General features: G+C 36.2%; 1 protein-coding gene across 8 annotated transcripts in view; it reads right to left on the bottom strand.

Moving 5' to 3' along the window:
- The window catches only part of RFX3 (regulatory factor X3), a 295722-nt gene that overhangs the window by 236983 nt on the left and 31267 nt on the right, over positions 1–27472 (bottom strand). For 4 of the 8 annotated variants that reach the window (XM_059924794.1, XM_059924802.1, XM_059924803.1 and 1 more), the window contains exons 2-4: positions 17328–17395; positions 12900–12937; positions 436–509 (exon numbers count right to left, since the gene is read on the bottom strand). The exons of 2 other annotated variants lie outside the window; for them this stretch is intronic. In XM_059924794.1, the coding sequence (XP_059780777.1) occupies positions 436–469 (34 nt within the window). In that variant the 5' untranslated portion in view covers positions 470–509; positions 12900–12937; positions 17328–17395. The remainder of the gene's footprint in view (positions 1–435; positions 510–12899; positions 12938–17327; positions 17396–27472) is intronic. 2 more of the 8 variants (XM_059924795.1, XM_059924796.1) reach the window with 2 other exon arrangements.

Raw genomic sequence — 27472 nt, 5'->3', positions numbered from 1 at the left:
TCCTAGAAAGTGGAATGGTGGTTACCAGAGGCTGAGGGGAGGGGAGAAAGGAGAATTATTCTTCACAGGTATAAAGTTTCAGTTTTGCAAGCTGAAAAAGTTCTAGAGTTCTGTTGCACAACAATGGGCATATAGTTAACGTGTTGCACTGTACAGTTAAAAATGGTTAATCTGGTTAGAGAAAAAAACATAGGAATAAAAATGTCTTGAAAACTTTGGTAAGCTTATAGAAAAAGTACTAAAAAGGTTCACTGTAACTTGCTTAAGAAACAAAATAATCTTACTAGATTCAATTTTAATCATCATAATCTCTTAATAACACTAATTTCTATAAAATTCTAGGACTCTATGATTTAAATTTGTTACTTATAATGGAAAGGAGGTACACCATATCAGAATTACTTGGACGACTTTTAAAATATTACTTATTCTCACCCAGAGAGACGCTCCCCGTTGAGTGAGCCATCATTACTGATGCAACTGTGCTACATTCTTCAACTGTGCTGGGACTGAAAACAGATTGAGAATTGCATTTTTAAATGATAGTTTAAATCAGTAATAAGAAAATTCAATTTAATCACTTTTCCTATAATAAGGAGATTACATGTATTGTTTGATATAATTAAACTTTCTTCACACTATAAAGCTAAACATGGGTTTTATTTTCTGAAGGCATATGTAAGACATTGTAAGTGTGGCTGCTTGAACAATGAACAATCCTTGTTATGAGATCACATATGCATTTGGGCTGGGCACCCATGGAGAACAGAATCAACAATATATGGAAAATGCAGGCAGAAATACCTCTCAAGACTTCTGAAATATTCTGTCCAGAACATTTTTCTTTTTGACAACCCTCTCCTATGTGCATTTATCTCCAGATGCCTTTTTCCTATGATCTCCTCTCTTCTCCAAAGCATTTTTCTCATCGTTTCTTTTCCATATTTAGAGGAAGGGGAAGAACTAAATTTTCCATACCCAAACTTTCAGAAACAAAATAAAGAGAATCTCTCATTTCCATACATTACTGTTTCATTTCCAGGGAAACAAAGCTACATTTTAAGAACCCAGGGTTAATGGAATCTTTTCACGTTGACCTCACTTTGGTGCATTTTTCTTATACCATATTTATTGATAAGTATCCAATCGTATCAAAAAATTAAGCCCCAAAGAGGATCCATTGACCAATTTTCTCTACTGGTAACATTCCTTAAAGATTATATAAACATATTATTTTACATGGAAATTACACATTGTAACTTCTACTCTTTAAGGGTATATTTGAGCTCTGTAATATCTTTTTTTTTCTCATTTCCTGCCTTCTTTTGTGTTAAGTAGATATTTTCTAGTGTATCTTTTTCATTCCCTTGTTGTTTCTTTCACTATAATTTTTTGACTTGTTTTCTTAGTGGCTGCTCTGGAAATTACAATTAGCATTTTAATTTAAAACATTCTAGTCTGGATTTATACTAACCTAATTTCAATAATAATTTAAAACTTTCCTCCAATATGCCTCTGTTCCCTTGCCTTCCTTTTTATTATTATTGTCAAACTACATCTCTATGTGTTATAAACCCATCAACAGTTTTATTATTATTGCTTTATGCAGTTGTCTTTTAAAACATGAGAAGATAAGTTACAAAGAAAAATGCATCTATATGTATTTTTATATTATGTCTTTCATAATACCTATGTAGTTAACTTTACCACTGCTCTTTATTTCATGTGGATTTAAGTTTACTGCCTAGTGTCTTCTTGTTTCAACTTGAAGGACTCCCTTTAATACTTCTTATAGGGCACATTTGCTAGTGACAGACTCTCAGTTTTTGTTTATTTGTAAGTGTCAATTTCTCCTTCATCTTTGAAGGAGATTTTAGCTAGATACAGAATTCCTGGTTGACAGCTTTTTTCCTTCAACTTTGAAAATGTCTTCCAGCGTCCGTGGTTTCTGAGAAGAAGTCAGCTATTGATCTTATTTTTCTCTGCACGTTTTCAAGATTTCTTTGTCTTTCACTTTCGTAAATTTAACTATGATGTCTAAATTCGACTATGATTTGACTATGATGGGTTTATTCTACTTGGAGTACACTAAGTTTCTTTAATGTGTCAATTAGTATTTTTTCAGCAAGTTTGGGAAGTTTTCTGTCATTTCTTTTAACATTCTTTCTGCTTTTTTTTTTTTGCTCTTCTTCTGGGACTCCCATTATCCCATTATGTGTGTGTTGGTACACTTGAGGTGTCCCATAGGTCTCTTGAAGCTCTGTTCATTTTCATTATCTTTCTACTCCTCACACTGGATAATCTCTATTGAGTTACATTCAAGTTGACTAATATTTTCTTCTACCAACTCATATCAGTTATCGAGCCCCTCTGGTAAATTTTTCACTTAGTTATCATACTTTTAAACTCCAAAATTTCTATATGGTTCTTTTAAAATAATTTCTATGCTTATTGATATTCTCTTTGGTAAGATATCAATTTCACACTTTCCTTTAATTCTTTAGACATGGTTTCATTTAGTTCTTTAAACATATTTACAACAGCTGACTTAAAGTCTTTGTCTATTAAGTCCAAATCTAGGCCCACAGGGACATTTTCCTGTTAGCTAGTTTTTCACTTTTTTCCCATGTACGTAGCATACTTTTCTATTTCTCATAATTTTTGTGTTGAAAACTAGACATTTTGGATAGTTTTAGATATCTATTTGGATATCTGAAACTATCTATTTAACTAGATAGTTATCAAGCTATCTAGATTATGTATTTTAACAATTCTGGTAGCAGAATCTTCTACACTGACCCACTAAGATTTTTTCTCGCTAGTTCTCTTCTTTTTCTTGGTGCTGCTTATTTGTTTAGCACTTTCATGAACTAATTCTGTAGTCTCTGTATTATGTGGCCACTGAGTATTCTTCTAAGTTTTTGTTTTTAAGCCTGGCTTCCTGGATCAGTATAATTTAGTGGTCAACCAGTGACTGGTCAGAAGATTTCCTTAAATGCCTTGCCTGTATATCTTCCACCCTTTGCCAAAGCCAAAGGAACCTTCATGAGAAGCCACACCTTCAAACTTCTGGTAGCTTGTAAGACAGCCCTAGCTTTCACTTCCTTCTTGCACAGAGCCTCAAGGTCAGCCAGAGGTGGATCCTCTCCTTTCCCAGGTCTTTCCTGGGCATATGCACAGCCTTGCACATCTGCAATCTTTTAGATATCTACAAATATGCTGGAGCTTTTCAAAGTTCCCTATGGTTGGCTAATCCTCCAGGATTTCCTTCTACATTCCTGGCCAGGCTCTTGTTTGCCCCACCTGAAATCACAGCCTTAAACAGTGGAGATGTTGCCAACAGTTGCTATTGTTTCAGTAAAGCCCAGGGGGTAGGCATTTTCTTCCCCCAGCTGAGCTGAGCTCTAAGTCAAATCAATAGCCAATCACTCTCTGAGAACTGAGTTTTCCCAGGGAGATACAAATTCAGACAAAATATTAACTGTGATCTAGGGATGGTGCTTTTCATGGATCTCCAAAAGTGGTCAGATCTCTCCACTGTCTGCAATGCTGCCAGTTTCTGCTATACCACAAGCTGGGGAAGGAGGGAGAATGGGAGTGGGCACAAGTTAGATGCCACTGTCATCTCAAGGTTCAGTAGTCTTCTCTTGGATAGACAATTTTCAGTTCATTCTCTGGCTTTGATCAATTGCCAGAATTCTGAAATGGTTGATTTTAGTTGTTTTGCATTTTTGTTGTGTTAGAGGGAGAGGGAGTACACTGAGGCCCTCACTCCAGCGATTTGGAAGCCAATCAAGCTTTGTAATATTTTAAATCTATCTTCATGTATTTTTTTTAAAACAAAAAAGCATTTTTAACAACAACAAAATTGTTTTTAAAAAATTATTCTTATAAGCGTTTAGTTCACTGGTTCTCATCTCTGGCAGAAACTTACAAAACATTTTGCAATTTTTTTATTTTTATAATTTTATAATTTTAATTATATGGGAAAATAAAATATGCAGTATTTATAGTTAAATAGGAAGAAATTGGTCTACAAGAGGGAAAAGATAAACTGCATGCACGAGTAATGTTTCACTGCAGCATATCTTTCCTGTTAAGTAATATGTAAATAAATGATCAGAAACTGAGGTGAGTCCATGTCTTAGTTTTACTCTCAGCCCCAAAAGGCCTCCCAAGTCTTTGTGGACAACAGGAACAAGTTCAAGAGAGGAAGAAAGACTACGCCATCTTTTCTTAGCTGGCTAACCTAGGCCAAATCCAATTCAACTCTGACAGGGATAAAGAGAGTCACAAAAGACTGGGAGCAGGAAATTCAACATAGAAGAAGAATCAGAGACCTGAAAATAGGAAGCAGCCCAATCTCCTGAGATTTCTCTGAAGAGACTCAGCACAGAGAGACTGGGTTTACCTCAGGTTTACCCAAGTATCAGCCAAACCTGTGTATTTAAAGGTTCAGTAAGATGAGCTTCTGGAAAGGAAAAATTATTCATTACTATTCTCTCTCTTCAACACTGCCTGACATTAGCAAACCAGAAAAAGACCAAAACTGTCAAAATAGGCCAAGAAAGGGAAACACCGTTTAGCAAGACTTTTATTTTCAAGTACACTGTCATGCTTCTCTGGCTTTTCTATTACTGTGTAACAAACCACTACAAAACTTATTGCTCAAAAAAACAAAAACAAAAACAAAAACTATGTTTTTTGCTCATAATTCTGCAACCTGGGCTGGCTCAGCTAGTTCTTCTGCTCGTCTTGCTGGTGGTCACTCACACAATTGCTTTCAGCTGGCAGGTAGGAACTGGGCTCAGCTAGAATACTAGGATTAGGGTGACAGGGCTTCTGTCTCCATGTTCCCTCAGAGCCTCTCTCTCTCCCTTTCTCCCCCTCTCTCTCCCTCTCTTCCTCTCTCCCTCTCCCTGTCTCCATGTGGCCTCATTTCCACATGGTCTCTCTAGGAAGGTAGCCAGATTTCTGACATAATGGTTCAGGTCTCCCAGAAACATAAAAGCAAAAGCTACCTGGCTTTCTTAAGGCTTATGCCCAGACTTCAGACAGCTCTAATTCTGTTGCATTCTGTTTGTTAAAATAAGCTACAGGCCCAGTCCACATTGAAAGGAAAGAGACTTCACAAGCGTGTGAATACCCAGAGATGTGGTTCATTGTAACCACCATCAACATAATAGACTACTAAAACATTAAAGCCAATATTCAGATGACTGGAATGGGAGCAAACACAAGAAACTATAAAATGGCTAAAGTTAAATGAAGACTCGTCAATTATAGTCAGATTCTATTCTCTGTTCTTTCCCATACTGAAGGTCAATCTAGGTTCAGTGAGAATCTTAACTATAGGTGGAAGGAAATGAACCTGATTAACCACTTATAAGCCATATGACCTTGGACAAGTCTGTCATTCTCTACAAGCCTCAGCTCCTCAATTGCAAAATGGAAAATTATACAGGCCCTGCTTTTCTTACTGGAAGACTGTACAGAGCAAATAAAACAAGAAATGAGAAAGAGCTCTGAAAACGAAACTGCTATACAAATATAAGGAAGTAATATTTATCTGACAGGATCCTAAGTGTAGTCAGTCTAGCTAGGCTCCATTCTCTCTATTAATAAAATTATAATAATCATAGTTAATTACCTCATATGCTAAATTACTACCACAGCAATGGTATTATATATAGTAATGGGCTAAAATTATGTATTGTTACTATAAAGAATAAAAACAATAATACTAATGATTTATTGTTGTCTAATTATATGTCAGGTGCTGCTAAATACTTCAACTAAACTATAACTAACCCTTACAATAACTCAACAAAGTAGTTATTATCCCTCTTTTACAAATAAATAAACTGAGTCAAGAAACTGACTACTTAGAGTAACTTGCCAACAGTCACTCAGCTAATAAGTGGAAAATCCATTTTGAATGTTTAATGTATAATAGGTGCTTGATAAGTATTTCTCATCTAAATTAAAGAAAAATAAACAAAGCCAGGACTATCTGGCTTTAAAGTAACTACAACTAACTACATCAAAATATCTCTCTCACAATTCTTTTTTTATATGCAGCTGAAACTGGAATTACAGCAAACATATCTAATTAACATGAGCAATTCATCATCTTCCTCATCTGCAAAATGGTTTCCAATCAGAAAAGTACCTTCATTTTTTAAAATATCTAATCTTTAATCCATCTACTGAATCATGAGTTATAACGGTCTAATTATAATGTAAGAATACCAATTGAAAAAAAAAGGTATACATTTACATAGTAAAATATTTCTAAAACAAAACCAAAAAGAGAAAAATAGCAAATATCTTTAAATGGCAAAATACGTAGAGTACGAATCACAAATAAAAGTTCACATCCTTATATTATGAAGAAATCTCGAAATTTAAAAGGAAGGAGGAGGAAGAGAAGACACTACCCAATAGGAAAGTGTGCTAACGATATAAGTGGACAATCAGCAAAAGAAATACAAATGGCTAATATACTTTAAAAAAATATGCCATTAGTTATCAAAGAAAAGCAAATATGAGTGAGATTTTTTTCAACTATCAGACTGGCAAAAATACAAAAAAAAATTACAAAGACTGATCACACCTAGTATCAGAGAGCATGCAAAGAAACAAAACATTAAAGTGTTAGTGTTGGAAGTATGAAATGGTATGACCTGTCTAGACAGCAATTTGGTGTTTGATAAAAACACTGAACATGTACCCAGCCTTCTACCCAGCAATTCTATTCCTAAAAACTCATATGAAGAAAATAATTGGATGATGCACAAGGTGTACATACAATAATTAATCATAAACCCAAAATACAGGATACCACCTAAATGTCTAGCTAGAGAGCTGCTTAAGTAGATATGCCAATAAGAATGCATAAAATGTTATTTACTATCATGAAAAGATATGAGTGTCAAACTTAAAAAACAAATTGGATGACCCAACTTTTAAGAGAAAGTGCATGTATTTTTGTGTTTGTAAGGGAGAGGGAGCGTGCACATATGTGGAGAGAAGCACACCCAAGAATGCCAGAGTGAGCACATACATACTTACTGAGAGAAATTCTCAGAAGATGATAATAATAATCTTGTGAGCAGATGTGTAGTAAGCTTTGAGCAGAATGATATTTTTTTTACTCCCTTCTTTGTACCTTTCTGGATTTTCTGAATGTTTTATAGCATATAAATAATTTTTGTAATCATAATACAATAAAATTATTGTCATTTAAATGTCAACTGTCATAAGCCTGAGGCTCTGTAAACTTCCAAATGTTATTACTTTTAATATAAAATACTGATTAAAAGGCAGTTAATATGGACACTGAATGAAAATTTATTTTTATTCCTCTTTCAAATGACAAATTCAAGTCATAAATCCTTCACAGTTGTTTCTATTTACAAATTATTTAAATTTGTAATTTTGTTAAAAATTTCTCTTAAAAAAATAAAAGCAAAGCAGAAATGTTTGTGCTACAAAATATACTTAGCATAAATGTGCTGTATGTCTTTAAGAAATAATTTGCATATATAAAGTCCTAGAGACTTAGATTCTATAGCTTAAAAAAACATAGCACCATCTTGGTATGTTAACTTGGGAGTTTATTAACTTACGCTCGTTATTTACAGTATAAGGAGAATTCTCAATTAGCCATTGGTAAGATTATCCACAACTAATCTTGCTTTTCAGTTTAGCCATTGTACCCGGAGTGTAATCAGTTTAGTTATTTGCTTTGTAGCTCTCTCAGCTCTATTTATTTGCAAGAAGCCAGTATTCTAGAAAAAGAAATGCTTAAAATCAATTATTCAACTTGGAGAGTGCATGGACAAGTGGGCAGCTACTATCCTCAAGGTTGAGTATGAATAACATCAAGATAAACCACTACACCATCCCACCATCCCTTACCTGATGACTTTGGAAACCTTTGGGGTCATTCTGGTGTCACAGTGATTGGGGAGGGGAAGTGGTTCTAATGCCATTTTGGTCCACAGTCGCTAAAACATGCTACAACATAGGATAACCCACCAAGAACTGTCCCATCCACAATGACAAGTGTCCCCTGCTGAGAAAGGGACCATGATTTTCTTGTTCAACGTTGTATTTCTAGCCTACAACATAGAGGCATTAATAATTTGTTGAAAAAAGTCAAAACAACAATTTCTAGCACTTAGTGAGATATAGATAATATAAAATAATGAGGATGGACAATGGAGAAACTAGACAGTTTTCTATCTCAACCTGAGACAAGCCTTTGTGGCTGGGCTCCAATATACCTAGGGGAAATCTATGATCAGACATATCTATACCCAAATATGTAGAAAAGCTTAATAGTCCATACTCACATACAAATTATAAGGAGATTATCTTCCATTACAGATATTTAGGTATATGCCTCCTTATATTAGTAAAGATTAGTAATTATGTCAACTCAAGACATGCATACTGGTGCCAACTAAGCTCAATCTTGCCTTGGCAACTGGGTGGCCAAACAGCCTTGTAGTTTAAGAGTATGGGCTCTGGTATAAGACTGCTGGGTTTAAATTTGGCTTTACTATGCATTACCTGAATAATTTACTTAACATCTTAATATACCATTCAAACCTTGGTAATTTACTTTCTTCTAGCATAGTCTTCTCATCTATAAAATGGAATAATGAAACAGATTCACAACCCCCTACTGGAAGCCACTGGCTCAGATATGTCACATGACTCAGAATTTTTTTAATTTTAGAAAGCAATACCATACACAACACTGCAGATGGATCTGGGGCAGCAACCCATAATCATTCACATTAACACTTCTGCAGCTAAATGAATGAATGTTCAAAGAGTGGGGTAAAGAAAGATCCTTAAGTACCTCACCTCATTTTGTTCAGGTTTTGCAGCTAAATTAGTTTTACCACAAACTTAGGGAAACTGGCTATTTGCAGAGCCTTTAGAAATTCAGAAGTGAAGATAATGTAGGATGGCTGGGGAGTAGGGGGTGGAGCAGGAAGGATAGGGGTGAATAGTAGTCAGAAGGGAACCTAAGACAATTATGCTAATTAAAACAGAGAGTTGACTGACCATAAATTCCAAGAAACTAATGCATCTGTCACACTGAACTTTTAAGTAAACAATTACTTCCTTTCGATAAAAGTGAGTTTTCCAGAAGTTAAAATCTGAAGACATTTAATATTTTCTGCTTCACCTGTGGTTTCCTACTTACAACTCCATATGGCTTTCTTCCTAAGAGTGAGTCTGATATTGAAGCTTTTGCTCAAGGTAGGACCAAAACCGCCGCAGGACAAAGCGAAATTTGAGAAGTTAAATAGTAAATGCACGAAGTATGTTGAATCTTTATCCCAAATGACTGAAGTTCAATTTGTCCCTTAATCCCCTCCCTGTTCTATTGGTTTTCCTGATCCAAACTCCTAAACAAACATTAAGACTTATGGGGGAATGAAGGAAACTACAGGCATACCTTGTTTTATTGTGCTTTGCTTTACTGCATGTGGAGATACTGCGTTTTTTACAAATTGAAGGTTTGCGGCAACCCTGCGTCAAGCAAGTCTGTTGGCGCTGTTTTTCCAACAGCACGTGCTCACTTTGTGTCTCTGTGTCACATTTTGGTAATTCTTACAATATTTCAAACTTTTGTATTATTACATTTGTTATGGTGATCTGCGATCAGTGATCTTTGATGTTACTGTTGTAATTGTTTGGGGCACCATGAACCACACCCATACAAGATGGTGAACTTAACTGACAAATTTTGTGTGTGTTCTGCCTGCTCCAGCAGCCAGCCATTCCGCCATCTCTTTCTCTCCCTCTCCTCGAGCCTCCCTATTTCTTGAGACACAACAATACTGAAATTAGTCCAGTTAAACCCTACAATGGCCTCTAAGTATTCATGTGAAAGGAAGAGTCACACATCTCTCGCTTTAAATCAAAAGCTAGCAGGACTTCCCTGGAGGACCAGTGGTTGAGACTTAGCCTTCCAATGTAAGGGGTGTGGGTTCGATCCCTGGTCGGGGAGCTAAGATCCCACATGCCGCGAGGCCAAAAAACCAAAACATAAAACAGAAGCAATATTGTAACAAATTCAATAAAGACTTAAAAAAAATGGTCCTCATCAAAAAAAATGTCATTAAAAAGATAAATAAATCAAAAGCTAGAAATGGTTAAGCTTAGTGAGGAAGGAATGTCAAAAGCCAAGACAGGCCAAAAACTAGGCCTCTTGCACCAAACAAGTAGCCAAGTGGTAAATACAAAGGAAAAGTTCTTGAAGGAAATTAAATGTGAACACACAAATTAAAAGGGAACACACAAATTAAAAGTGAAACAGCCTTCATGCTAATATGGAAAAAGTTTTAGTGGTCTGGAGAGAAAATCAAACCAGCTACAACATTCCTTTAAGCCAAAGTCTAATCCAGAATAAGGCCCTAACTCTCTTCAATTCTATGAAAGTTGAGAGGTGAAGAAGCGGCAGAAGAGAAGTTTGAAGCTAGCAGAGGTTGGTTCCTGAGGCCAAAGGAAAGAAGCCACCTCAGTAACATAAAAGCGCAAGGTGAACAAAGCAGCAAGTGCTGATGCGGAAGCTGCATTAGGTTATCCAGAAGATCTAGCTAAGATAATTCAAGAGGGTGGCTACACTAAACAAAAAATTTTCAATGTAGACAAAACAGCCTTATAATGAAAGATGATGCCATCTAGGACTTTCATAGCTAGAGAAGAGAAGTCAATGCCTGACTTCAAAGCTTCAAAGGACAGGCTGACTCTCTTGTTAGGGGCTAATGCAGCTGGTGACTTTGTTGAAGCCAATGCTCATTTACCATTCTGAAAATCCTAGCCCTTAAGAATTATGCTAAATCTCCTCTGCCTGTGCTCTATAAATGGAACAAAGCCTGGATGACAGCACATCTGTTTACAACATGGTTTACTGAATATTTTAAGCCCACTGTGGCGGCCTACTGCTCAGAAAAAAGATTCTTTTCAAAATATGACTGCTCATTGATAATGCACCTGCTCACCCAAGACCTCTGATGGAGATATACAACAAGATTAAGGTTGTTTCCATGCCTCCTAACACAACATCCATTGTGCAGCCTATGAATCAAAGAGTAATTTCAACGTTCAAGTTTTATTATTTAAGAAATGTATTTCATAAGGCTATAGCTGCCATAGATAGTGATTCCTCTGATGGATCTGGTCCAAGTCAACTGAAAACCTTCTGGAAAGGACTAACCATCCTAGATGCCATTAAGAACATTCATGATTCATGGGAAGAGGTCAAAATATCAACACTGACAGGAATTTAGAAGAAGTTGATCCCAACCCTCATGGATGACTTTGAGGGGTTCAAGATTTCAGTAGAGGAATTAAATGCAGATGTGGCAGAAATAGCAAGAGAACTAGAAGTGATGCCTGAAGATGTGGCTGAATTGCTGCAATCTCATGATAAAACTTGAACAGATGAGGAGTTGCTTCTTATGGATGAGCAGAGAAAGTAGTTTCTTGAGATGGAATCTACTCCTGGTGAAGACACTATGAAAATAGTTGAAATGACAACTAAGGATTCAGAACAGTATATAAACTTAGTTGATAAAGTAATGGCAGGTTTTGAAAGGACTGACTCCAATTTTGAAAGAAGTTCTACTGTGGGTAAAATGCTACCAAACAGCCTTGTATGCTACAGAGAAATCCTTTTTGAAAGGAAGAGGCAATCAATGGTGGTAAACTTCACTGTTGTCTTATTTTAAGAAATGGCCACAGCCACCACAACCTTTAGCAACAACCATCCTGACCAGTAGCAACAATCAACATCGAGGCAAGACCTTCTATGCTCTACCAGCAAAAAGATTATGACTCACTGAAGGCTCAGATAATGGTTAGCATTTTTTAGCAATGAAATATTTTTTTAAATTAAGGTATGTACATTATTTTTTTAGACATAATGCTATTGCATACTTAATAGACTACAGAATAGTGTAAACATAACTTTTATATGCACTGAAAAACCAAAAAATTCGTGTGACTCACTTTACTGCAATGTTCACTTTATTGCAATGGTCTGGAACTGAACCTGCAATATCTCCAAGGCATGCGTGTATCATTTATTAAGCACTACTATGTACCAAGCACTGCATTATGTACTTCACATATATCCCTTATTTAGTTTTCACAAGGCTGCAAGGCAACAGTTATTATCCTCATATTACATAAGGATACTGAATTAATAAGTGGGTGAACCATGATTTGACCTCAGGTTTGACTAACTCATAAACGCATTAGCTGTTTGCACTAAACCACCTTGCCAAAGAATATAGCTTCATTCTCACATTTTTAACTAATGGCTGCCTTCCTCTGTATTTTTTATCAAGTATTTTTAAATCACACATAATAATATGGAATATATATTACCTCTCAGATTAAGGACACTTTAGTTCTTTCTATAATCCCAAATTTGAAATGTACTTGCAATTTTTATCTTAATTTATCTCTGAAAAATAATATAAGGATCTCCATAAACTACATATATCATATTTAGTTATAAGAGAAGTATATACATATTGCATACATTTCCAAGCAATTAGCAGCTTAATTAGCTAATTAATTAGCTAATTAATTAGCTAATTTCCAGCAATTAGCAATTAACAGCTTCAGCTAAAAGAACCCTCAGCTTGGTAGAGACTTCAAGGATAAAACATATATTTAGCTGAATAGATAACTATTCCAGTCTTAAAGATCTTTATAGAGTATGACATCCCAAATATCCCTCTATTGCCACTCACTTTAAGGGAATATCTGCTTTATGACAAATTAAAATCGTCCTTCCTATAATTCAAGCTCATTCTACTTACGTCTGTCTTTCAAGGAGATAACTTAAGGATCTAACATACCTGTCATTTTGTTGCTTTATTGATTTTTAGCTGAAATTCTGTAATAAAAAATAAAGAGAAATACAAGTAAATTTGAAAACAGATTCCCCCACGCTTCTTGAATCCTTCCTCACTCCTGCCAATATCCATTTTTGCTGCCCTTTTCAGTGCCTCTCTAATTGTTCCATGTTCAGAATGAACTGTGGAGAAAACAGTCAAACATTACTAGTTTAGAGTGTTTAGTTTAGCACTCTAAACTAAGAGCTCAATGGCTAAGTTTAAGAAAAGTAATACTCCAGAAAAAAAGAATGAAGTTTTGCCATTTGCAACAGCAGGGGTGGACTTGGAGGGCATTATGCTAAGTGAAGTCAGTCAGACAGAGAAAGACAAATACTGTATGATGTCACTCTATGTGGAATCTAAAATATACAACTAGTGAATATAACAAAAAGTAAACAGACTCACAGATACAGAGAACAAACTAGTGGTTACCAGTGGGGAGAGGGAAGGGGAGGGACAAAATGGGGTAAGGGTGTTAAAAGGTACAAACTATTATGTATGAAATAAATAAGCTACAAGGATATATTGTACAACATAGGGCATACAGCCAATATTTTATAATAACTATAAATGGAGTATAACCTTTAAAAATTGTGAATCATAATGTTGTACACCTGTTACTTATATAATATTGTACATCAACTATATCTCAATAAAAATTTTTTTAAATAAAAAGTACAAAACTGTTGATTAAATGTACACATTAAATGTGTACAATGCTATGATATGAGTCTAACAATTATTCTTTTTTTTTAGCATCTTTATTGGAGTATAATTGCTTTACAATGGTGTGTTAGTTTCTGCTTTATAACAAAGTGAATCAGCTATACATATACATATATCCCCATATCCTCTCCCTCTTGCGTCTCCCTTCCACCCTCCCTATCCCACCCCTCTAGGTGGTCACAAAGCACCAAGCTGATCTCCCTGTGCTATGCAGCTGCTTCCCACTAGCTATTTTACTTTTGGTAGTGTATATATGTCCATGACACGCTCTCATTTCGTCCCAGCTTACCCTTCCCCCTCCCCGGGTCCTCAAGTCCATTCTCTACATCTGTGTCTTTATTCCTGTCCTGTCCCTAGGTTCTTCAGAACCTTTTTTTTTTTTTTTTTAGATTCCATATATATGTGTTAGCATACGGTATTTGTTTTTCTCTTTCTGACTTACTTCACTCTGTACGACAGACTCTAGGTCCATCCACCTCACTACAAATAACTCAATTTCGTTTCTTTTTATGGCAGAGTAATATTCCATTGTATATATGTGCCACATCTTCTTTATCCATTCATCTGTCAATGGACACTTAGGTTGCTTCCATAACAATTACTCTTATCTTGAATTTGTGTGATAAACTTTTAACCATTATTAAATTTCATGATGTTTTTGTTGACCGCTGATGGAATTTATTTTCTATATGCAGATATGTAATTTCATAGATTGTTACAATACAATAAGGCTTAAATGCATACTTGGGTAAGGTGAAAACATATTTTGGAATCCATTATTATCAAAGACTCTAGAATTCTATAATATGATGAAGGAACCATTCTGTGACACTATTAGCATTACTCATAAATGCTACTACAATCTAGAATTTTCAAGACTCTATACATAGATAGTAGCTTAAGAAAATTACTTTTAAGAACAAATATGCTTAACTACCAGCCTTGGGATTATTAAGTACAAGCAATATTTTAAATTGTATAAAAATGGTGATGCTTATTAATGTCACTTTATGACCAAGATATAATATGTTTAATATGAACAGTTTCTATTTTAATTTTTACAAAAACTATATTACTATTTTAAAACCAATTGTCATTGGTCCTGGTAAAAAGCTAGTAACTTGTGCATCCTGCATACTGTGTTCAGTACATATTCAGTAAGTACTTAGTTGACAAGGAACAGAAGTAAGGAAAATGCCAACAGTCTAATTCTTATTTCTAGATCCACAATGCCAGTAGGACAAGAGGTATACAGCCTTGATTGTAACTTAGAGGGATATAGTTTGCTTCTCTTTAGTCCTTGCACAAAGAAAAAACAGTACAGAGCAGTGGCTCTAAAAGCTTACTTCTAATGAAATACTACTCAGAGCCTCAAAAGAAAAAGAGACAAAAATGGACCTGCTCTGCAGCCACCAACATTCCCCAAGGCAGCTCCTGAAGAACTTCTTTGATTGGAAAATACAATTTGCAAATTACTAATGTAGTGGACAGGAACACTGGATTAAGAGTCACAAGATCTGGGTGCACATACTAGATCTTCCAACTACTTGCTGTGCAACAGTTTTCAAAGGTGTTTCTTAACCTCTCTTGGACTCGGCTTTCCTATCCATTATATGGTCCCATATAACTGGTCAGGAGGAAAGTTAGATAAGATGCTGTACATACAAAAGAACCTTATAAAGTGTGATCTACAATGTAAATATAAAGTATATTATAATTAACGGCCCATATGCTATGCAATAAGTAAAAACACTTTTCCCTCCCTACCCCTCCCCTTCCCAAGACAACTTATTTCACATATAACAAAGGAGTTTAAGGCTATCAAAATGAAAGCCCAAAAGTCAGATTAAAAGGAAAAAGTGGGAAGGGCAGCACATGTAGACTTGTTTTCTATGACTTTTCAGGATAATTCAAGTTAAGTTCATCTCCTACAACTTACCCAAAAGAAGGACTCCACCAAAATATCCACTGGTTTTTTATTTTAAATTTCCACTAACCTATTTTTAATAAACATTATTTGCAAGCATTTTTAATCGAAGTACACTATGGACACTCTTTTCTCTAGGCCCACATGAGCTTTCACAATTATTAGGTATGATATCAATGCCCATACCAGATGCCCTCAATCATGAAAAATGAATGATAAGGAAAAAGAATATCATTCATTTGTTAGATACAGACAACTCAAATGATTTAATAAATACGATAAAGCTGCAAAACTTCCTAGGAAAACTATTTGAAAGAGTTGGCACTGAGTCTCTTTAAATATACTATCAGTGATAAAGATTATAGCTCTTTAATTATAACGCCTATACATAAATGCATAGTTTTTGTTATAGATCATGTTACAAAGGTCTTAGACATAAAACTATTTACTTTATCTTTCCTGCAACCTTATATACATAAAAAATTTTGAAAAGTGGTTAGGGGAATTTTTGGTGCACCCTGTGGTGGACTTTTATAAAACCACAGGTTTGAAATGGAGGAAATAGCTCCAGCTTATTTCTCTTGAGTCTTGGTTAAGTCTCTTAACCAGCAAATTGTATGGTTATCGTCCCACAGAAGCTGAAGACTGAAGAAATGTTAAAAGAGCAGTGTTTTACCACCTTGAATGGGCTGCATTTCAGTTGCATTCCAACTGTGTGGGAAGGTAAGAAAGTAATTCAATTCGGGTACAAGCATAATCTCAAAGACCAATGATGATGAACAGCTTACATGTACTCAGACTCTATGCCTATCCCTCTGATGCCCCTCCCACTACCAGCTCTGCACTTTTCACCTTTCTGAATGCCAATGGAAAGCCTCTTTAAAGTACTGCTGTAGTGGAAGCAGAAGTTCACACACCAAACTGCTGCACCTTCTTACATAACCAACCCATTATTGAGTAGGGGAATTATGACATCAGCAGTATGTTAGCCAATTACTCTACTAAATAGTCAGTACCCACTGATTCTCACACTCCCATGTCATTGGCTGAATTTCATAAGGATAGCTGCTATATTTTACTATCTTTAATTTGAACTAATTCTGATACAGGCTTGATGCTTGGTAATCTATGAAACAACTATGGATATGAATGTGGCATATGCACTTAGCTGAGTGCCATTTTAGAATGCCCAAGTCAGGAATCATGCAGGGTGACACAAGAGTACCAAAGGGACAGCAAAAGATTAACATATGAGGCTCATATTTGTTTTCATTAGACCACCCTGAGAAGGGCCTAGAAATTTCACATTATAGGAGCCTCAACGCCCTTTCACACTATTTCCTGCGCTAGCTGCTAGTACTTTTCAATGCAGCATGCCTTTAATCCTACTTCGGGTGGGCTGGGGAGGTGGATAGGAAGGAGGCGTTCTCTTGAGGTTTTTATAGCCCCACAGAGAGCTAATAAGCTATCTGAAGCATTTAAAAATATTAACTGTAACCGTATAATGTGAAGAACAGCTCCAATACTGTTTTGTCTTAAACATATACAAGTAGTAAAAGTTCCTTACCATATTAGCTATTGTCAACCATCAAGAAAGGAAAAACCTATCTCAAAATCTCACATTTTAAAAAGTTATTGAAAAAATTCAGACATGAGACCCCGTATTTGACATATTAAAATACTCTATGTTTTGTGTACATTTAGTTCATAATTTATAGAGAACATGGATCAATTACCTCATATTCTTTCCATGAGCCAAACTCAATGTATTCTCTACCATAAAATGCCAGAATGACCAAGTGGCCTAAAATGTTAAAAGCAAGAAGAATTAGGTTAACATTAAAAATTAATTATTTGATATCTAGAAGATATATGATTATTTTAAATTATTGAATTTGTGGATAAATACTAATTACCATACAAATGCATTATTTTTAAAGTATTTCTTTGCATAACTATATTTTTTTAAGTTTCCTATTTAGCCAAAAAAAAAAAAAAAATGTTGCATTGATTTTACAGAAAAGGAGAGAGAACTTCTACTTTTCAAAGAATTAGAATTCAAGTAAGCATATTAATCTAATAATCAGGAAAAATTTAAGTGAGGGAAAATAATGAAGAGAAGAATTCTTTGAAAAAACCTATGCTTTTAAATTGTGAAGATGAGAGACCAGCCAGTTCTGAGAACAGCCTGATATAGAGAAGCAAAAGTGAGAATGGATTAGCAGCTGACATAACTTTGCTCATTCCTTAAAAATAATTAAATAAGATTTATTTCTTAAAAATAAACAAGCAGAAACAACATACAAACAGGTCACAAACCGGAGAAAATTAATAAGATATACATGATTATTCAGTTTTATGGAAATTTTAAAAAGAAATCTTTGGTTCAGAGACAAATGGGCAATGCTATTTTAAAACTAATGATTTTTACTGGCTAATAAATTAAATTTAGGGTAACACTTACATATAAAAATGTAATTAAGTATATTGTTTATATATGTTCATACCGTTTTTGCCCTAAATTTGGCCCATGATATCAGAGATAAATTTCGTACAAAGTATTCTGATCATTAAGTCAACTGTAAACAGCATCATAGCTGCCTGGCGTGATTTAGTTTTGTTTGTTTTCTTTTTTTCTTTAAAGGTAAAGGTGACATTAAGTGACAGTTGCCATAAATTTTTATGTCGGTCCATTAAACTCAGAAAAATAACAAAGCAAACAGGCACAGCTGAGTATATATGAACAGGGAACAGTCTAAATACACATTTTCGGGGTTACTTGAACATGACAAGACAAGGATCACTAAAGTAATCACAGGTGTTTGCTGTGTATTTAGGCGATTACAAGTCAGATACAGCAAAAATGCAATAATCTACACTAATTAACACACCAGAGTTCTCAGAAAGAACTTGGCAATTTTAACCCTATTATCAGATTTTCCTGTTACCTTATTATCATTATGACATATATTTTCTGACATGAGGTATTATTGTACATATTTATTATAAATTAAGTGACTAAATACTTCATAACAACTTTGAGCAAAATGACTATGAGTTATACATACCCATAATCAGATGTTTCTAAGATAATTCTACCAAGTCCTTTAGCTTGGATTCTCTTCTCCAACCACCCTCACCTGTACTTAACTTGAGTGAATATCAAGTAAGAAAATTCAAGCTAATCTACAGTTATCTGTGTCCTCTACTCCTCTCCAAACAGGTTACAAGTAAAATCTCTTTGAAGACATCTTTCGCCACCTCATTCTGAAACTAACACAATTGCTCGGGATCTCTTCATGTCTTGAATTATTACAAGTTTCTCAGACTCCATATCAGATCACTAATAATACAAATTGTCTTTGCCATTAATCATTTTAACTTTACGATCCAATTCATTTCTTAAAGCCTGTTCTCATATAATATTATTCAATTACTTATTTAAAAAAGAACTGCAACTATGTTAGGCGCCACACATACAAATATTAAATATACATGGTCCACACACACAGGTAGCTCACTCACTACCATGCCAATCACAGCAAGATGCTCCCTCCCTCAAAACTCTACACTGGCCCCACAAGAACTTATTTTCTTGTTTCTTTCTATATTCTACAATGACTTTCTTCTCATCTCTGGCACAAATAATCCAAGTATCTTCATCTTGCCCTTCAACATTTATTGACTCACTACTATGTGCTTGGCAATATGCTAGAAGTTGATTAGGTATTCAATGCCAAGCAAAACACAGTTTTTTGTATTCAGGTCCCACCTCATCTGCTCCCACATACTATGCTAACTCTCTCAGTGGCTTTATAATTCTCCTGGTATTCATTTTTTTCACACTCATTTTCTCATACTCCACAACTAATAGTAAACAAATCCTGCTGATTTGTCACCCATGTCAGATGATCCCTTCCAGCACCATCCTGAGACTCAGGCAAAAAGAGTCATTGCCCTGGGCCTTACACTTTAGAGAACCCACTTTGGCTCCCTGGCCAGGTACTTCTTCTTGAAGTGAGAAGTCTGCAGAGTCCAGGGCATGCTCTCTGACTCCTCAGCACTCTACCACAGCAGATTCCCAGGATCCCAAATTTACATACAGAGCCCTGAAGTATCGTCCCCAAGGCAGACAGAGATGCAGGCAAACCCACCTCTAGGCCCAAGGGGCGCTCAAGAGATAGCTTGCAAGGGGTGAGGCAAGGTTGCCTGGGGAATAGGCATGTGGACATGCTATGGCAAAGAACCTAGGATATGGGCAAAAGGAGGTAGACTACAGGAGAAGAACAAGGTGACAGAAGGCCAATTCTCCTTTGGCCACTATATTCTAGAACAGAACTCCTAAAAAAATCTGTAAATTCTAAATGATCATCCACCTCATTACAAAGCCGTATCAGTCAAATTAGGAGGTAGAGCACATTTTATTTAACAGTTAACTGATTTGCAGCATTTAAATATTCAGAAATATAATGAGTGAACTTTCATTTGTACTCTTGCACCCATCAGTGTTAAGGATGGGCCTGGTTTCTACATCCTATTTCTACTTATGGTTCACCAGTTTCAATCTTCATTATAGCCCATCAAATATTATTATAAAAGTAGTGGCAGTAGAAGTAGTAGTAGCAAAAGTAGCATTGATAATACCTCTCACTGAAGGTCCTAGCATAGTACGAGGCACATAACCTTTACTAAACTCTTTCATGCCTTTGTGTTACTTACAACCCAACTAGCTAGTTATCTTCATCTTATCCATGAGCTGAAAATAACAGAGTGGCAGAAGAAGGATCTTAACCAAAGTCTTTCTGAATTAGTAGCCCAGGTTCTTCACCCTATCCTTCCTTTCTGATGATTAAAAACAGGTTTACCTGGTGTCAGACCACTCCCTGCTAATCTACACAGATCTGCCAGATTAATCTCCGTAAAAGACCTCTTTCACCTTAACATTTGATCCAGTTTTTAAAATATACACTACTGGTTATGCTCTATCCAGTTAAGTTCCAAATTCTTAGCCTGATTTTTCTTTCAACCCCATCTGCTTCATTATTTCCTAAAAAAACTCTTCAAATTCTTCACAGCAAAATCATACCTTGCCTCTACCTCCCATATGCTTAACCCCTTTTCCACATCCCTCAGCCAATACACCTCCCTAAAAACTTTTAAGATCCATCTCATGCTTTACCTCCTCCCTAAAGACTTCTCTAACTACTCAAGCCCAGAATCTTTTCTCATCCCCAATTTTCTATATTCGCATAATACTGAGAGTCTCTGATCGCTCAACAAGTAAGTAAGCTATGAACTTAGCAGGGTGTCAACCACAAAGGATATGACATACCTTATGACTTCACATCACTTTATGGAGTTCCTCTTGTTGGAAGACACCATAGGGGAAACTAGTAAACTGGCTCTAAAGACAAAGCACCTGGCTGATAATCCGCCTTGATCATATATTAGCACAGACTTTGCTGTTGAACTTGTACAGTAAAGTAACTACCAGCAGTTCATTTATGATTAGCAGACTTTTTGGTCCCTGAGCCCATTTCGATCTTAAATTTTTTGAGAACACCAAAAAACTTTTGTTTATGTGTATTATATCTAGTTGTGCAATGGCATATATTCAACAGCCAGCTTTCCCTCCTTTACCCTCAAAAATGCCAAATTTGTAGTTTCAACTCATTTCCATGATGTAAATACTCCCAATGTGGCTAGTTTCAAGCTAGCAATGTGACATCTGAATAAAGATTTAAGAAGAGATTAACAACACTGGCTCTCTCGAGCTGGTAAGAATGGGCTTCAGTAGGTCACTACTTATGTCTATCCATTTACCATATTAGAAAACAAAATGTTAGGAAAAAGTCCAAGATGGTGGCATAGAAAGACCCTAAACTCACTTCCTCCCATGGATAAACCAATGCTACAGCTACATATGGAACAATTCCCTATGAAAAAGACCAAAAAATTAGTCAAACAACTTCTGCACAGCAAACAGTAAAAGGGCAAACAGTAAAAAGGCCACATCAAGACAGATAGCAGAGGCAGTCTCACCAAAAACCTCATCACAGTGTGGCAACCCACAACTGGGAGGGATCTCACAAATTCAGACCTTCTCCCTAAAGAGCGAGGGGTTCATGCCCTGTATCAGGCACCCCAACCCTGAGGACCTGCAACAAAGAAACAAGCCTCCAAAACATCTGGCTTTGAAAACAATGAGGCTCACATCCAGGAGACCCATAGGGCTGCAGGGAGCTGAGATACTTCTCTTAAAGGGCTTGAGTGCAGATTCACTCACCCTGGACACCGGCACAAAAGCAGCAGTATGAAAATGCCTAGACTACATGTGAAGAAGATTCATTTGCTAGTCTTAAAGCATCCACCAGAGGGACAGAGGCCTGTTGGAACTCTCTAGGGGAGGCGGAGGAGCTGGTTAGTTTTCTGCTCTCCCTCTACCGTGGTAATGCTAGCACGTATGCCCTGACCCTGTGCTCTCCTGTGGCCCTGCAAAAGCTGGTTGGCACACCCCAGCCCTGAGCTCTCCTGCTGCCTCATTAAAGCTGGCAGGCATGGGCAGTATACACAGGGGATTCTCCTTGATCACCCATCTGGCTCTGGTGGCCAAGGGGCTTACATTCTTGGGTCCCACAGGACTGTAACAATAGGAAAGACAGTTGTGGCAGGCTACCATCCCCAAGGCACCAAGAGACAGCAGACTGAAACATACCCCAGATCTTTCAGTGAAAAAGGACAATTTACTGGGCTTCCCTGGTGGCGCAGTGGTTGAGAATCTGCTTGCTAATGCAGGGGACACGGGTTCGAGCCCTGGTCTGGGAAGATCCCACATGCCAAGGAGCAACTGGGCCCATGAGCCACAACTACTGAGCCTGCGCGTCTGGAGCCTGTGCCCCGCAACGGGAGGGGCCGCGATAGTGAAAGGCCCGCGCACCGCGATGAAGAGCGGCCTCCGCACCGCGATGAAGAGTGGCCCCCACTTGCCGCAACTAGAGAAAGCCCTCACACGAAAACTAAGAGACCCAACACAGCCATAAATAAATAAATAAATAAATAAATAAATAAATAAATAAAGTATTAAAAAAAAATGCAGAACTTATTTAAAAAAAAAAAAAAAAGGACAATTTACTTGTCCTATAATTGTATCTTGAGGGGCAGAATTGAGGCTTGCTACACAGAGCTAGAGACTACAAAACTGCGCTCAGGGAACATAGGCTGGGAAACACCATCTTTGTACTGTCCCTTGGCCTTGCTACAGCTCTCTACTACCTCCCAGAAAACAGCTTATACACATGACTGAAGCCCCAATTTTTGCAACTGTTGCCCAAAAGACACCTCCAGGTCTCCAGCAAGGTTTATGATTGCAGTCCCACAGGACTGTATCTATTTGCCTCCTTTAAAAGCTGTCTGAGGGTCTGGCTTCCCATCAGCCTGAAGCTAGGTACTGACTAAGATACTTCCCTTTGGAATACTGATAGATAATGGGTACACCATCAACAACTGGGAACTATCAGGAATAAATCAGGCTGCTTGGACAATCACAAAGGTTCAACAGACAACCAAGACCTAGGGTGAGGTTGAAAGATACGGTTCCTCTCCTAACACAACGCCACTCCTTCAAGACTGGGAAGGTAGCTGTTTCACCTAATATACAGAAACAAACACAGAGTCGAGCATAAAGAGGACACAGAGGAACATGTTCAAAAGGAAAGAACAACATAAAACCTCAAGAAAAAAAAACTTTAATGAAAAGGAGATAAGTAATTTGCTTGATAAAGAGTAAAAGATAATGGTCATAAAGATGTCCACTGAACTTGGGAGAAGAATGGATAAACACAGTGAGAACTTCAACAAAGAGATGGAAAATATAGGAAAATACCTAACAGAAGTCAAAGAGCTGAAGAATAGGATAACTGAACTGAAAAATATACTAGAGGGGTTCAAACAGACTAGGTGAAGCAAAGAAAGAATGAGTGATCTAGAAGAAAGGGCAGTGGAACTCACACAGGAACAACAAAAGGAAAAAGAATTTCAAAAAGTGAAAATAGGTTACAGGACCAATGGGACAACATCAAACAGACTACCATTTGCATTATAGGGATCCCAGAAGGAGAGGAGAGAAAGAGGCAGAAAACTTATATCAAAAAAAAAAAAAAAAAAAAATGGTTGAAAACTTCCTTAACCTGGGGAAGGAATCAGAAATCCAGGTCCAAGAAGCCTAGAGTTCCAAAAAAGTTGAACCCAAAAAGATCCACACCAAGAACATTACAATTAAAATGTCAAAAGTTAAAGAGGAAATCTTAAAAGCAGCAAGAGAAAAACAACTTGTTATGTACAAGGGAACCCGCATAAGACTATCCGCACATTTTCAGCAGAAACTTTGCAGACCAGGAGTAGCACAATATATTTAAAGTGCTGAAAGAAAAAAACTTCCAACCAAGGATACTCTGTGTGGCAAGATTACCATTCAGAATTGAAGAAGAAATGTTTTCCAGACAAGCAAAAGTTAAAGGAGTCTATCACCACTAAACCAGCCTTCCAAGGAATGTTAAACAGACTGAAAAAAAGGGCATTAATTAGTAGCAACAACTACAACAAAAACATGTGAAAGTATAAATCTCACTGGTAAAGGTAAATCTATTATAAAGGTAGTGGATTAATCACTTATAAGACTAATATGAAGATTAAAAGACAAACAAAAGTAAAAATAAATATAACTATAGTAATCAGGTAAGAGGAACACAAAATAAAAAGATGTAAAATGTGCCATCAAAAACATAAAATGTGGGGGAGAGGGTAAAAAATGTAGTTTTAAAATGCATTCAAACTTAAAGTTGTTATGAACTTAAAATAGAATGTTATTTACATAGGCTATTATTTGTGAGCCTCATAGTAGCCACAAAGCAAAAGCCTATGGTAGATACCAAAAAATAATGAGAAAGGAATCTAAACAAAACACTAAAGAAAGTCATCAAACCTCAAGAGAGAAGAAAGCAAGAGAAAAAGAAAGGAACAGAGAAGAACTACAAAACAGCTATAGAACAATTAACAGGAAGGCAGTAAGTACATACCTATTAATAACTACTTAAAATGTAAATAAACTAAACCGCTCCAGTCAAAAGACATAGAGTGGCTGAATGGATACATAAACAAGACCCATCTATCTGCTGCCTACAAGAGACTCACTTCAGATATAAGGACACACACACAAAGAAAGTGAAGGGATGGAAAAAGATATTCCATGCAAATGGAGACCAAAAGAAAGCTGGGACAGCTATACTTACACCAGAAAAAAATAGACTTTAAAACAGCTACTACAATAAAAGAAGGGCATTGGATAATGATAAAGGGGTCAACCCAAAGAGAAGACATAATATTTGTAAATATATATGTGCCCAACATAAGAGCACCAAAATCCAACACAAATATTAACAGACCTAAAGGGTGAAAGTGATGGAAATACAATAATAGTGCAGAACCCTCGTAACCCACTTACATAAATGAATACTTCATCCACATAGAAAATCAAGAAACATTACAGGAAGAAAACTGGAAAAATCATAATATGTGAATATTAAACACCATGATACTAAACAACCAATGGGTCAATGAAGAAATCAAAAGAGAAATCAAAAAATACCTTGAGACATTTGTATATTTTGGAGATTAATCCTTTGTTGTTTCTTTTGCAAATATTTTCTCCCACTCTCAGGGTTGTCTTTTTGTCTTGTTTATGGTTTCCTTTGCTGTGCAAAAGCTTTTAACTTTAATTAAGTTCCATTTGTTTATTTTTAAAACAATCAAATTAAAAAATGGGCAGAAGACCTAAATAGACGTTTCGCCAAGGAAGACATACAGATGGCCAAGAGGCACATGAAAAGATGCTCAACATCACTAATAATTAGAGAATGCAAATCAAAACTACAATGAGGTATCACCTCACACCAGTCAGAATGGCCATTATCAAAAAATCTAGAAATGATAAACACTGGAAAGGGTGTGGGGAAAAGGGAACCCTCCTGCACTGTTGGTGGGAATGTAAATTGATACAGACACTATGGAAAACAGTATGGAGGTTCCTTAAAAAACTAAAAATAGAACGACCATATGACCCAGCAATCCCACTACTGGGCATATACCCTGAGAAAACCATAATTCAAAAAGAGATATGTATCACAATGTTCATTGAAGCACTATTTACAAAAGCCAGGTCATGGAACCAACCTAAATGTCCATCAACAGATGAATGGATAAAGAAGATGTGGCACATATATACAATGGAATATTACTCAGCCATAAAAAGAAACGAAATTGAGTTATTTGTAGTGAGGTGGATGGACCTAGAGTCTGTCATACAGAGTGAAGTATGTCAGAAAGAGAAAAACAAATACCATATGCTAATGCATATATATGGAATTAAAGGAAAAAATGGTACTGATGAACCTAGTTGCAGGGCAGGAATAAAGATGCAGACATAGAGAATGGACTTGAGGACACGGGGTGGGAGGGGGAAGCTGGGGCGAAGTGACAGTAGCATCGACATATACACACTACCGAATGTAAAATAGTTAGCTAGTGGGAAGCAGCAGCATAGCACAGGGAGATCAGCTTGGTGCTTTACAATGTTTTACAATGACCTAGAGGGGTAGGATAGGGAGGCTGGAAGGGAGGCTCAAGAGGGAGGGGATATGGGGACATATGTATGCATATGGCTGATCCACTTTGGTGTACAACAGAAACTAACACAGTATTGTGAAGCAATTATACTCCAATAAAGATCTATTAAAAAAAATCTAAAAAAAAAATACCTTGAAACAAAAAAAATTGAAACACAACTTACCAAAATATATGGGATGCAGCAAAAGCAGTTCTAAGAGGGATGTATAGTGATAATACAAGTCTAGCTCAAGAAAAAAGAAAAATTTCAAACAAGCTAACTTTACACCTAAAAGAACTAGAGAAAGAACAAACAAAGCCCAGAGTGAGTTGAAAGAAGGAAATAACAATGATCAGAGCAGAAATAAACAAAATAGAAGCTAAAAAGACAGTAAAAGAGATTGATGAAACTAAACACTGGTTCTTTGAAAAAATAACCAAAATTGACAAACCGTTAGCTGAATTCTCTTTACCAAGAAAGATAAAGAGGGCTCACAACTAAGGAGCCCGCCTGCCGCAACTAAGACCCAACGCAACCAAATAAATAAATAAATAAATAAATAAATAAATAAATATTTTTTTTAAAGAGACAGCTCAAATAAATAGAATCAGAAATAAAAGAGGAGATGATACAACTGATAAACAGAAATACAAAGAATCATAAGAGACTACTAAGAACAATTATACATCAATAAACTGGACAACCTAGAAGAAATGGATAAATTCCTTGAAACACAGAATCTTCCAAGACTGAATCAGGAAGAAATAAAAAATCTGAATAGACCAATTTCCAGTAAGAAGATTGAATCAGTAATAAAAAATCCCCCAACAAATAAAAGTCCAGGACTAGATGGCTTCTGTGCTGAATTCTATCAATCATTTAAAGAAGATTCAATAACTATCTTCCTCAAACTCTTTAAAAAAACTTAAGAAAAACCCTTCCAAACTCATTTCACGAGGCCAACGTTACCCTGATACCAAAACCGAACAAGGACACAACAAAAAAAGAAAATTATAAGCCAATATCCCTGATGAACATAGATGCAAAAATCCTCAACAAAATTTACCAAACGAATTCAACAATACAGTAAAAAGATCATACACCACCATCAAGTGGGATTCCAGGGATGCAAGGATGGTTCAACTTCTGAAAATCAATCAATGTGATACACCACATTAATAAAATCAAGGATAAAAATCATATGAACATCTCAATAGATGC

The sequence above is a fragment of the Balaenoptera ricei genome, chromosome 6 (genome assembly GCF_028023285.1).
Source record: "Balaenoptera ricei isolate mBalRic1 chromosome 6, mBalRic1.hap2, whole genome shotgun sequence".
In the NCBI taxonomy this organism is placed as follows: Eukaryota; Metazoa; Chordata; class Mammalia; order Artiodactyla; family Balaenopteridae; genus Balaenoptera; species Balaenoptera ricei.
This window is presented reverse-complemented; position numbering and strand designations above follow the sequence as displayed.